Raw genomic sequence first — 13,365 nt, 5'->3', positions numbered from 1 at the left:
TAAGATCTCCATATCTCTAAAATCATTTTGTGTATTACTTAGGGAAACTTTAGAAATAATTTTCCAAAAGCTGCTGATTTATTAAAAATGTTTTCCTATTTATTATAGATTCTTCCTGTACTTCCATTACTATGTAAATTTTTTCGTTTTCTAGAATAGTGCTTCTCAAACTGTAAAGTGCATACACTTATCTAGAGATCTTATTAAAATACAAATTCAGGCCAGGCGTGGTGGCTCACACTTGTAATCCCAGCGCTTTGGGAGACCAAGGCAGATAGATCTCTTGTGCCCAGGAGTTTGAGACCAGCCTGGGCAGCATAGTGAGACTCATCTCTACAAAAAAAATTTAAAAATTAGTTGGGTGTGGTGACATGAACCTATAGTCCTAGCTACTCAGGAGGCTGATGGAGGAGGACCATTTGAGCCCAGGAGTTTCAGGCTGCAGTGAGCTGTTATCATGCCACTGCACTCAAGCCTAGGCAGCAGAGCAAAATCCTCTCTCAAAAAGATAACAATAAGAATAATAAAATACAAATTCAGATTTAGTAAGTTTGGGATAGGGGCCCGGATTCTGCATTCTTTTTTTTTTTTTTTTTTGAGACAGAGTCTCGCTTTGTCACCCAGGCTGGAGTGCAGTGGCGCGACCCCGGCTCACTGCAACCTCCGCCTCCCAGGTTCAAGCAATTCTCCTGCTTCACCTTCCCCAGTAGCTGGGATTATAGGTACACGCCAGCACGCCTGACTAATTTTTTGTATTTTAGTAGAAATGGTTTCACTATGTTGCCCAGGCTGGTTTCAAACTCCTGAGCTCAGGCAATCCGCCTGCCTCAGTCTCCCAAAGTGCTGGGATTACAGGTGTATGCTACCATGCCCAGCCCGATTCTGCATTTTTAACAAGCTCCCAAGTGATTTAGCTGGCCCATGGACCCACACTTTGAGTTTAGCAAGGCAAGCTTTTTTATATACACATTAGGACAAGCTCCTCCTTGAGAAAATTGGAAATTGGAGGGGAATACATACCAGCTTTTTTATTTGTAAAACATGATGATGGAGCAGAAACAAGTAATTTGTTGCCTTCGGAAACCAGACTGGGAGAGGAAATGTCCCATACCTGCAGGATCATGGATTTTAAAATTGAGGGGGCTGATTCTAAGAGCAAAATAAAGATAGAGAGAAATAAGTGTATGTGGGAGGAGAAAGGGGTGGTGACCATATGGAGAAAGAGAATATGAATCAGTGATAAAAAGGAAAAAGTTCTGTACAAAGAATTATTAAAAACATAAGGCCCATCATTTAGCAAGTAATGACAGTTGGATGGAAAGAGAGTAAGGCTTAGGGAAGGGAAAATGTGCCAGGACAGGACCTCACAACCCAAAATTACTCTGCCAAATGAGAGATATACCTTAAGCAAAAGGGAAAGATGCCTGGGTTCTACAGAAAGACTTTTCAGCAGTGTTAAAATCTTTTTTTTTTTTTTTTTTTTTGGAGATAGAGTTTTGCTCTTGTCGCCCGGGTTGGAGTGCAATGACGTGATCTCAGCTCACTGTAACCTCTGCCTTGTGGGTTCAAGCAATTCTCCTGCCTCAGCCTCCCGAGTAGCTGGGATTACAGGCATGCACCACCATGCCCAGCTAATTTTTGTATTATTAATAGAGATGTGGTTTCACTATGTTAGCCAGGCTGGTCTTGAACTTCTGACCTCAGGTGATCCGCCTGCCTCGGCCTCCCAAAGTGCTGGGATTACAGGCGTGAGCCACCATGCCCAACCTAAAATCTTTTTATAATAAGGTCACTGGTCCTCAGCCTTTATAACCTCTAGATGACATGCAAGAAAGCTTAGGTTCCTGTTGCATATGGCTCTCAAGCTGATATGAAAATTCAATTTTTTTTTCAAAAAAGATGAATTGTAATTTTTTTTTTTTTTTTTTTTTTTTGAGTTGGAGTCTCACTGTCACCCAGGCTGGAGTGCGGTGGTACACGGTCTTTGCTCACCGCAACCTCTGCCTCCCAGGTTCAAGCGATTCTCCTGCCTCAGCTTCTCAAGTAGCTAGGATTACAGGCACATGCCACCACACCTGGCTAATTTTTGTATTTTTAGTGGAGATGGATTTTCATCATGTTGGCCACGCTGGTCTCAACTCCTGACCTCAAGTGATCTGCCCACCTTAGCCTCCTGAAGTGCTGGGATTATAAGTGTGAGCCACCACACCTGGCAGAACTGTAATATTTTAATGTGATATAAATCTAGTACACTGTATGCTTTCCTTAAATAAATTGCCTGTGCTTTTTAGTTCAATGACTGTGAATATATAAATCTTTATTATGGCTTGTATGTGTACTATGACAAAAATTTCTTTAAATCTATTTCTGCAGTGACAGATACCATAATTAGCACCTTTTTACACTCAGGTACCACATTTATAGAAATTTATTTAATACCCTGTCATTCAGCTCTAGAGTTTCAGGGGAGGTGCTAGTGTGTCTCCATCAACTCTGTCCCTGCTCTTTTCCCAGGCAATCTACTTACAGTCACAGATGCTTAATACAGTAGCCATCTCAGTCAACAGTTTTCCAGTAAGAAAGTGGCTTATTGGTACACAGTTGGGAAATATGCAGTTTGAAAGGAATACACTTTTTTAGGCCAGGCTTGGTGGCTTATGCCTGTAATCCCAGCCTTTTGGGAGGCCAAGGCAGTTGAATCACTTGAGCTCAGCATTCGTGACCAGCCTGGGTAACACAGCAAAACCCCGCCTCTTTTTTTTGTTTGTTTTTAAATTTAATTTTTAAAACTATATTAAAAGAAATAAACTTTTTTAACCTAAATTTTGTGTTGAGCCCAGACATAATGAGCAGGGCCAGGATTTGCACAGGAGGGAGCAGAGTTTAGAACAAAGTTGTTGAAAAGTATTCAGAAGTAGTATTAATAATATGTCGTAGATTGCATATAACTAGGAGGAGACAGTAGGTTGACAAGAGATTGCCCAGCAAACAACAGTTGCAGTTCTTTTCCTCTTCGACTTCTGTCTCTGTTATTAGCTCTGTGGCCTAGCAAGAGTTGAGACAATATTTTGTGATCTTAAATAAAGGTAGGACAAAGTTATGCCTTGAATTTCTTTTGAGTCCTTTATAATACATTGATGAGCATAGACTAGGCATATAGTAAATGCTAAGTTGATTGAGAGGAGAATTTAGCATTTACATTTAAGAGAAGTGGCCAGGTGCGGTGGCTCACGCCTGTAATCCCAGCACTTTGGGAGGCCAAGGTGGATGGGTTGCCTGAGCTCAGGAGTTCGAGACCAGCCAGGGCAACACGGTTAAACCCCGTCTCCACTAAAATACAAAAAATTAGCCTGGCCTAGCAGCATGTGCCTGTAGTCTCCGCTACTCGGGAGGCTGAGGCAGGAGATTTGCTTGAACCCGGGAGGCAGAGGTTTCAGTGAGCAGAGATCGCGCCAACTGCACTCCAACCTTGGCAATAGAGCAAGACTCTGTCTCAAAAAAAAAGAGAAGCTAATTTTTAGAAGTACTTTACTGTCTGTAAGTTGATAATAGTAAGTTTGTAAGAAGCTTTGGTTTTAGTTTGAAATTTATTGTGTCAATATAATTTTAAAATTAGGTAATATAAACATGCACAAGTGTTAATTTTTTTATATAATAAATGTCATCTCTTTCAACAATTTTGCCTGCAGAAAAAAATGTTTCAAAAGTTAGTGGTTGAGAACAGATCATCTCTGGAGGGTGGCATTTAAGAAGTTTTTACTTTCTAGATTACGTATTTCTTTTTAGGGTACAGTTTTTAAAAAGTACATTACTTGCTATAACAAGATATCTTAGAAAAATAATAAAATAAAAATATTTTAATAAATAAAAATACATTGCTTTCTTCAGAAACACATTTAAATTGGTGTTAGAGATTTTTTAAATAACTGTGCTTGGCTAAGATTTGCTAAAGTTCCCTTGTGTTTGTACAGGGAAAACTTGAAAGCAGTGACAACTGAAGATAGAGAAATGAGAAAAAAGAAGGAAGACTATCTAACTTTCAGTCCTCTTACAGTTGTCATATTTGTGGTCATCTGCTGTGTTATGATGGTCTTACTTTATTTCTTCTACAAATGGTTGGGTAAGAAGTCATATTTTATGTTTGTTACTGTTAACATGCATTCTTTTCACTGACTATTACTAGATTTATCTTTTCCTTTAAGCCATTCTACCTGGAAAACTTATGTGAATAATTTGGTTAATAATAATTTTTTAAATTATCTCACTCACTAATACTAGATTTATCTTTTCCTTTAGGCTATTCTACCTGGAAAACTTATCTGAATAATTTGGTTAATATTATTATTTTTTTAATTATCAGTGTTAGGTCTCTGTTACTCTGAGATATAAATATTCAGATTAAAAATACACTATGTGCCAGGAGCAGTGGCTCACGCCTGTAATCCCAACACTTTGGGAGGCCAAGGTGGGTGAATCACCTGAGGTTGGGAGTTTTAGACCAGCCTGACCAACATGGAGAAACCTTGTCGCTTCTAAAAATACAGAAATTAGCCGGGCGTAGTGGTGCATGCCTATAATCCCAGCTACTCATGAGGCTGAGGCAGGAGACTCGCTTGAACCTGGGAGGCGGAGGTTGCGGTGAGCTGACATTGCGCCATTGCACTCCAGCCTGGGCAACAAGAGCGAAACTCCATTTCAAAAAAAAAAAAAGTACGTTATGTTTTCAGATAAGAACACTTCTTCATGGATGAGTTGAAATAATTGCCATGGTCCCTAAGTTTTCCTCTCTGTAGATGAAGAATGATATAGCTCAGTATCTAAGCAGTGGATTAAGGAGTTCTTGGTGGCTATATTTAGTTACATGAAATAGAAGATTATTCAAATTACTGATGTATTGCCTCTACTTACTCCCAAAGTGTAGTTTATCTTTTGTCAGTTTGCAAATGAAAATGTTTTATTGCTTGAATTTTATGTTACTTATATAAACAGGATCATATTATATCTGAAGACATATAGGTACTTCCTGTAGTCTAGAGAGTGACTAGTCCTTTTTTTCCTTGAAGACAGTGGGAGTAGGAACTATAATGGCTTGTCCATCTCCTGAACAGTCTTATTAATGGCTTAATAGAATGAAAATTTGCCATCCCTGGACAGTATACAGCACAAAGCCAAGGGAGACTAGGGAAAAAGGAGTGTACCTGATAAGAACTAGCAAAAAGCCCTTGTGAGAACCACCAAAGGCTACTATGCTTATGTGTATAGCATTAGCATAAATTTCTGGACTAGAACCACCAAAGGCTACTATGCTTATGTGTATAGTGTTAGCGTAAATTTCTGGACTAGAAAACTAGGGCCTAGGATTGTTTAATTCAGCTTTTTTTTTTGAAACAGAGTCTTGCTCTGTCACCCAGGCTGGAGTGCAGTGGCGCAATCTCGGCTTACTGCAACCTCCGCCTCCCAGGTTCAAGCGATTCTCCTGCCTCAGTCTCCCGAGTAGCTGGGGTTACAGGTGTGTGCCACCATGCCCGGCTAATTTTTGTATTTTTAGTAGAGATGGGGTTTCACTGTATTGACCAGGCTGGTCTCAAAACTCGTGACCTCAAGTGATCCACCCGCCTCAGCCTCCCAAAGTGCTAGGATTACAGGTGTGAATTACCAGAGTTACCACGCCTGACCTCATTCCGTTTTTGTTCAGTTTCTCTTGTCCTGTGACAGCAGTTTAAAAACTAGGCCTATGAATTTTTTTTTTTTTTTTTTTTTTTTTTGAGACAGAGTCTTGCTCTGCTGTGCTCTGTCACCCATACTGGACTGCAGTGGCACAATCTGGGTTCACTGCAATCTCTGCCTCCCACATTCAAGCGATTCTCCTGCCTCAGCCTCCCAAGTTGTAGGACTACAGACGCGTCCTACCACGCCCGGCTAATATTTGTATTTGTATTTGTATTTTTTTTTTTTTTTTTTTTTTTTGAGACGGAGTCTCGCTCTGTCGCCCAGACTGGAGTGCAGTGGCCGAATCTCAGCTCACTGCAAGCTCCGCCTCCCGGGTTTATGCTATTCTCCTGCCTCAGCCTCCTGAGTAGCTGGGACTACAGGCGCCCGCCACCTCGCCCGGCTAGTTTTTTGTATTTTTTAGTAGAGACGGGGTTTCACTGTGTTAGCCAGGATGGTCTCGATCTCCTGACCTCGTGATCCGCCCGTCTCGGCCTCCCAAAGTGCTGGGATTACAGGCTTGAGCCACCGCGCCCGGCCTGTATTTTTATTTATTTATTTATTTGAGATGGGGTGATTCTCTTGCCTCAGCTTCCCAAGTAGCTGGGATTACAGGCGTCTGGCACCACCCCAGGTAATTTTTGTATTTTTAGTAGAAACAGAGTTTCACCATGTTGGCCAGGCTGATCTCAAAGTCCTGACCTCAGGAGATCCACCTGCCTTGGCCTCCTATAGTGCTGGGATTACAGGTGTGAGCCACTGTACCCAGCTTATGACATGTAGTTTTTAATTAAAAAGAAGTCATTCTGGCCAGGTGCGGTGGCTCTCGCCTGTAATCCCAGCAATTTGGGAGGCCAAAGCAAGCAGATCACTTGAGGTCAGGGGTTCAAGACCAGCCTGGCCAACATGGTGAAACCCTGTCTCTACTAAAAATACAAAAATTAGCTGGGCGTGGTAGTGCATGCCTGTAGTTCCAGCTACTCAAGGGGCTGAGACAGGAGAATCGCTTGACCCTGGAAGGCGAAGGTTGCTGTGAGCCAAGATTGCCCCATTGCACTCCAGCCTGGGCAACACAGTGAGACCCCGTCTCAAAAAAAAAGAACTCATTTTGTTAATATCACTCATTTTAACCTGTTGCTGAGAGAGCGAGTACTAGGATGATATTTGTATTATGTTGGCATCAAACAAATGCTTTTATTAATTTAATACTCCTTCAGATTAATTTATGTTATCAACTCTCAGTTTATAGTAGTCATTGATAGAAAAAAGAGAGCCCTCTACTTTACCTGAGAGCATATTTTAGTTTTTGGTGAGAGATTTCCTTAAATTAATTGCTATTTAAAAAGAAGACGGCTGGGTGCAGTGGCTCACGGCTATAATCCCAGCATTTTGGGAGGCCGAGGCAGGCACATCACCTGAGGTCGGGACTTTGAGACCAGCCTCACCAACATGGCAAAACCCTGTCTCTACTAAAACTATAAAAATTGGCTGGGTATGGTGGTACATACCTGTAATCCCAGCTATTCGGGAGGCTGAGGCACAAGAAACACTTGAGCCCAGGAGGCAAAGATTGCAGTGAGAGCAGAGATCACACCACTGCACTCCGACCTGGGCAACTGGGCGACAGAGCAAGACTCTCAGATAACAAAACAAAACAAAACAAAAACCTCACGATCTAAATTTCAGCTTAGTAAGTAAATCAGGTCATCGTATAGTCACTTCGTTGGAAGTATGATTCAATAAAGAAAACTAAAGAATTAATATTGCTTGTATAAATATTTTCTTATCACCTTTCCTTCTGTTCTCATGTAATTTAGTGTTTTGTTTTTTTCTAGTTTATGTTATGATAGCAATTTTCTGCATAGCATCAGCAATGAGTCTGTACAACTGTCTTGCTGCACTAATTCATAAGATACCGTACGGACAATGCACGTATGTATCTCTTACAGGAAATTTTATAATGTTGGTGTTTATAATTTAAAACAATACAAAATAGGAATATTATTTGAAACTTATATAGTCTGATATACATTGGACCTATAGGTGTTTAAATTTAAATTTAAATAAAATTAAATAAAATTAAAAATTGAGTTTTTCATTCTTATTAGCCACATTTCAAGTGCTCAATAGCCACATGTGACTAGTAGCTACTATATTGGACAGCACAGATATAGTACATTTTCATCATCACAGAAAATTATATTGGACTGATAAACATTTTATTATGTCTCATTTGTTTTATGTAAAATCAAGACTTAAAATTAATATTTCAGTCACTTCTTATGACTGTGGTTAACATTTGCTACTTCTTATATCAAGTAAACTTTGTACTTCATCTGCAGTGTTAACTATTTCAATCCGTTTTTTAGGATTGCATGTCGTGGCAAAAGCATGGAAGTGAGACTTATTTTTCTCTCTGGACTGTGCATAGCAGTAGCTGTTGTTTGGGCTGTGTTTCGAAATGAAGACAGGTATGAATACTCAATGTATTTGCTTTTACATTAAGGATGAATTGTTTCCTATGTTGGCCTAATACTTATTGTGATTATTACAGAACTTTTTTGCTTCTATGTGAGAACACCAGTCTTGTAATGAACTACTTCTTAAATAAGCAGATCTTATGTTAATGCATTTGAACTCATAATAGAGAAGGAAATATGAATTATTATTTCAACACATACACTGAAATAGACTTTAAAAATATACTTAATTTCATGCCTGTAATCCCAGCACTTCGGGAGGCCAAGGCAGGCGGATCACCTGAGGTTGGGAGTTCGAGACCAGCCTGACCAAAATGGAGAAACCCTGTCTCTACTAAAAATACAAAAAATTAGCCGGGCATAGTGGCGCACACCTGTAATCCCAGCTACTCGGGAGGCTGAGGCAGGAGAATTGCTTGAACCCAGGAGGCAGAGGTTGCAGTGAGTGGAGGTTGCAGTGAGCCAAGATCACGCCATTGCATTCCAGCCTGGGCAACAAGAGTGAAACTCTATCTCAAAAAAATATATGTGTGTGTGTGTATGTATATATATAAGTGTGCATATATATGTGTATGTGTGTATATTTTTATATATATATACACACATTTAATTTTGGTATAGCCACACAATAGAGTGCAATGCAGCTCTAAACAATGAAGATCTCTATGAAATGATATGCAAGGAGTTCCAGGAGAGAGAGAAAGAGAGACAGAGAGAGAGAGTGTAGAAACAATCAAAATGTCCATCAAACTTTGAATGGGTGAATACATTATGTTATATTTACACAATGGAATACTATTCACCAATAAGTAAGCCTTATACCACATGCACAGCGTGAATGAATCTCAAAACGTAATGCTAAGTGAAAGTAGATACAAAAGAGAACATACTTGCCGGGCATGGTGGCTCATGCCTGTAATCCCAGCACTTTGGGAGGGCGAGGTGGGCAGATCACCTGTGGTCAGGAGTTCGAGACTAGCCTGACCAACATGGAGAAACCCCGTCTCTACTAAAAATACAGAATTAGCCGGGTGTGGTTGTGTGTGCCTGTAATCCCAGCTATTCAGGAGGCTGAGGCAAGAGAATCATTTGAACCCGAGAGGCAGAGGTTGCAGTGAGCCGAGATCAGGCTATTGCATTCTAGCCTGGGGAACAAGAGTGCAACTCTGTCTCAAAAAGAAAAAAAAGAGAGAGAATATACTCTATGATATATAAAGTACAAAAAGGAGCACAATCTATACTTTTTTAAAAGTTTTTTTTTTAATTATAATGGGAACATAATAACTATATATATTTATGGGCTACATGTGATATTTTGATATAGGCATACAATGTGTAATGATCACATCAGAGTCATTGTGGGATCCATCACCTCAAGCCTTTATCATTTCTTTGATTGGGAACATTCCAATTTCACTCTTTTAGTTATTTTTACAATATACAAGAAGTTATTAACTGTATCACCTAATTATGCTACCAAAATCTTATTTATTTTATTTAACTATATTTTTGCACCCATTAACTATCTTCACTTTGTCACCCCCACTCTCTACTTTTTTTTAGCCTCTGGTAACCATCATTCTACTATCTGCATGAGTTCAATTTTTTATTTTCTTAATTTTAGCTCTCACTATGAGTGAGAACATGCAATATTTGTCTTTCTGTGCTTGGCTTATTTCACTTAACATGATGTCTTCCACTTCCATCCATGTCTTTGCAAATGACAAGACTTCATTATTTTTTGTGGCTGAATAATATTCCATTGTGTGTATTTGTATAATTTTTTATATATATGTGTGTGTATATATATATGTATAATATTTCCTCTATCCATTGATGGACACTTAGGTTGATTCCATATCCTGGCTATTGTGAATAGTGCTACAATAAATGTGAGAGTCCAGATATCTCTTTGATACTGAGTTCCTTTCTTTTGCATGTATATCCAGTGGTGGGATTGCTGGATCATATGGTAGTTCTGTTTTTAGTTTTCTGAGGAATTTCCATACTGTTCTTCATAGTGGCTGTGGTAATTTACATTCCCACCAACAGTGTACGAGGTTTCCGCTTTTCCCACATCCTTGCCAGCATTCTGGGGTGAGATGATATCTTGTAGTTTTGATTTACATTCCTCTAATTGCAGTCAGATTTCATCTGATTGGAGATGCTGAGCATTTTTTCATATATCTGTTGGTCATTTGTGTGTCTTTGGAGAAATGTCTATTCAGATATTTTGTCCTATTTTTAATTGGATTATTTGGTTTTTTTTCTATCGAGTTGTTTGAGCTCTTTATGTATTCTGGTTATTAATAGGTTGTCAGATGGGTAGTTTGCAGATATTTTCTTTCATTCTGTGGGTTGTCTCTTCACTTTCTTGATTTTTCCTTTGCCATGCAAAACCTTTTAGCTTGATGTGATTCCATTTGTCCATTTTTGTTTTTGTGGTCTGTGCTTTTGAAGTCTTACTCAAGAAATCTTTGCCCAGACCAATGTCCTGAAGCATTTCCCCAGTGTTTTTATCAAGTAGTTTCATAGTTTCAGGTCTTAGATGTAAGTCTTTAATCCACTTTGATTTGATATTTGTATTTCTTTAAGTGAAAAAAGTGAAGTGCAAAAAAATATATAGAGTATGCTGTCTTTTATGCAAGAAAGAGGGGGATATAAGAAAGTATATAGATATCTGTTCATTTGCAGGAAGATAACCAGAAGAAAATGTATACTTAAGTTTATATTAATGTTTTATTAATAAAATTATTGAGGACTGAAAGGATTTAATGGCCTAAAATTTGGGAAACAAAACTCATACAGCTTTATACAGCTTCAGGTAGGATAATCAATGGATAATTACTCATGTCAATTTCTGATGGAGTAAGTTGCGTAACTTGTTTTCTTTATGTTCAAGCTATTTGGATCTGTGTTAACACTGAAATTCTTTTGTTAACAGCTGTTTTCTAGAATGAGACATGTGTTAATGCACTTATGTCTGATATATGTTTTTCTGAGGTAGCCTTTTCAACTTTTTCTTAGTATAATAATATTCATTATTCTACTGGGACAGTAAAATTACCAAATATGGAATATATGAGGGGTTTTGTTGTTATGCTTGCTGTTTAATAATTGAATAGTCAGAAATCAGCCAGGCATGGTGGCGTGCATGCTTGTAGTCCCAGCTACTTGGGAAGCTGAGACACGAAAATTGCTTGAACCCAGGAGGCAAAGGTTACAGTGAGCCAAGATCATGCCACTGCACTCCAGCCTGGGTGACAGCATGAGACTCTGTCTCAAAAAAAAAAAAAAAAAAAGGAAGAGTCAAATCATAGCAATTAAATGGTATTACCTCAGTGATCTATGTCTTTTGAAAAGCTTCATCTAAACATTAATAAAGCAATAGAGTAATATCTTTTGATTTTAGGTGGGCTTGGATTTTACAGGATATCTTGGGGATTGCTTTCTGTCTGAATTTAATTAAAACACTGAAGTTGCCCAACTTCAAGGTAATGTATACAATACTACTTTGCTAGTTAAAATAAATTTTTAAAAGACAACTTTATTAAGGCGTAATTTACCTACAATTAAATGCACCAATTTTTGGTGTACTGTTTATGGAAATTTTACGAATGTGTAACTTTGTAACCATTATGTCAGTGAAGTTGTAGAACATTTCTCATCTCTTCCAAAAGCTCTACCGTGGCCTTTGCAATCAGTCCTAATCCCCAGGCCCAGTCAACCACTGATTTGCTAGCTAAACTATTGTTGTTGTTGTTTTCTTTTGTTTCTTTTATTTGTATAAATGTAAGGGGTTCGAGTGTAGTTTTGTTACATGGATATATTGGGTAGTGATGAAATGTGGGCTTATAGTATAACCATCACTCGACTAATGTGCGTTGTCCTCATTAAGTAATTTCTCATCCCTCACCCCTTCTAACCCTTCCACCATGCTAAGTATCCAGTGCCTGTTATTCCTTACTCTTATCCATATGTATACTTTATTTTAGCTAAATTTTGTTTGTTTGTTTTTGTAGAGATGGGGGTCTTGCTGTGCTACCCAAGCTGTTCTCAAACTGCTGGCCGCAAGCGGTCCTCCTGACTTGGCCTCCCAAAGTGCTGGGATTATAGCCATGAGCTGCTGCACCCTGCCTAAAATATTTTTGTTTATTTGTTTGTTTGTTTGTTTGTTTGTTTTTGAGATAGAGTCTCGCTCAGTCTCCCAGGCTGGAGTGCAGTGGTGCAATCTTGGCTCACTACAGCCTCTGCCTCCTGAGCTCAAGCGATTCTCCTGCCTCAGCCTCCCAAGTAGCTGGGGTTACAGGCGCCCACCACCAAGCCCTGCTAATTTTTGTATTTTTAGTAGAGACAGGGTTTTACCATGTTGGCCAGGCTGGTTTTGAACTCCTGACCTCAAATGATCTGCCCACCTGGGCCTCCCAAAGTGCTGGGATTACAGACGTGAGCCACTGTGCCTGGCCTGCCTAAAATATTTTTAATCATTCATGTAATATGCCAAATTCATAAAACCTTTAACATGACTAAATATCAGAGAAGCACATTTCTTTTTTTTTTTCTTTCTTTCTTTTTTTTTTTCCCCCAAGGCAGAGTCTCACTCTGTCACCCAGACTGGAGTGCAGTGGCACGATCTCAGCTTACTGCAACCTCTGCCTCCCAGGTTCAAGTGATTCTCCTGCCTCAGCCTCCTGAGTAGCTGGGGTTATAGGCACGTGCCACCACGCCTGGCTGATTTTCGCATTCTTAGTAGAGATGGGGTTTCACCATGCTGGCCAGGCTGGTCTCGAACTCTTGACCTCGTGATCCACCCCGCCTCAGCCTCCCAAAGTGCTGGGATTACAGGCGTGAGCCATCATGCCCAACCCAGCACATTTCTTTGACTTAGTGATTTTTTTAAAAAACAAGATAAAGAAGATAAGCGTTTTAATATGTAGAATAATAAAACTATACATAGTATTAACCATAAGCTATCTTTTTAAAAATAATATTTAAATGTATATTCATATCTTTATTTGGACTTGAAAAATAATTTAATGCCTTAGTTTCTATTTAGGAAGATTGACCTTTAATTTTGTTTCTTTCTTCAACAGTCATGTGTGATACTTCTAGGCCTTCTCCTCCTCTATGATGTATTTTTTGTTTTCATAACACCATTCATCACAAAGGTATGACC

General features: G+C 39.1%; 1 protein-coding gene across 2 annotated transcripts in view; it reads left to right on the top strand.

Moving 5' to 3' along the window:
- SPPL2A (signal peptide peptidase like 2A) overlaps positions 1 to 13,365 on the top strand; it is a 58,358-nt gene that overhangs the window by 24,363 nt on the left and 20,630 nt on the right. For both annotated transcript variants that reach the window (XM_008016619.3, XM_008016618.3), the window contains exons 6-10: positions 3,972 to 4,120; positions 7,545 to 7,641; positions 8,079 to 8,180; positions 11,602 to 11,683; positions 13,283 to 13,357. In XM_008016619.3, the coding sequence (XP_008014810.1) occupies positions 3,972 to 4,120; positions 7,545 to 7,641; positions 8,079 to 8,180; positions 11,602 to 11,683; positions 13,283 to 13,357 (505 nt within the window). The remainder of the gene's footprint in view (positions 1 to 3,971; positions 4,121 to 7,544; positions 7,642 to 8,078; positions 8,181 to 11,601; positions 11,684 to 13,282; positions 13,358 to 13,365) is intronic.

Source organism: Chlorocebus sabaeus, chromosome 26, assembly GCF_047675955.1.
Source record: "Chlorocebus sabaeus isolate Y175 chromosome 26, mChlSab1.0.hap1, whole genome shotgun sequence".
NCBI lineage: Eukaryota > Metazoa > Chordata > Mammalia > Primates > Cercopithecidae > Chlorocebus > Chlorocebus sabaeus.
The sequence above is the reverse complement of the archived record's forward strand: the minus strand, read 5'-3'. Positions and strand labels throughout refer to the sequence as shown.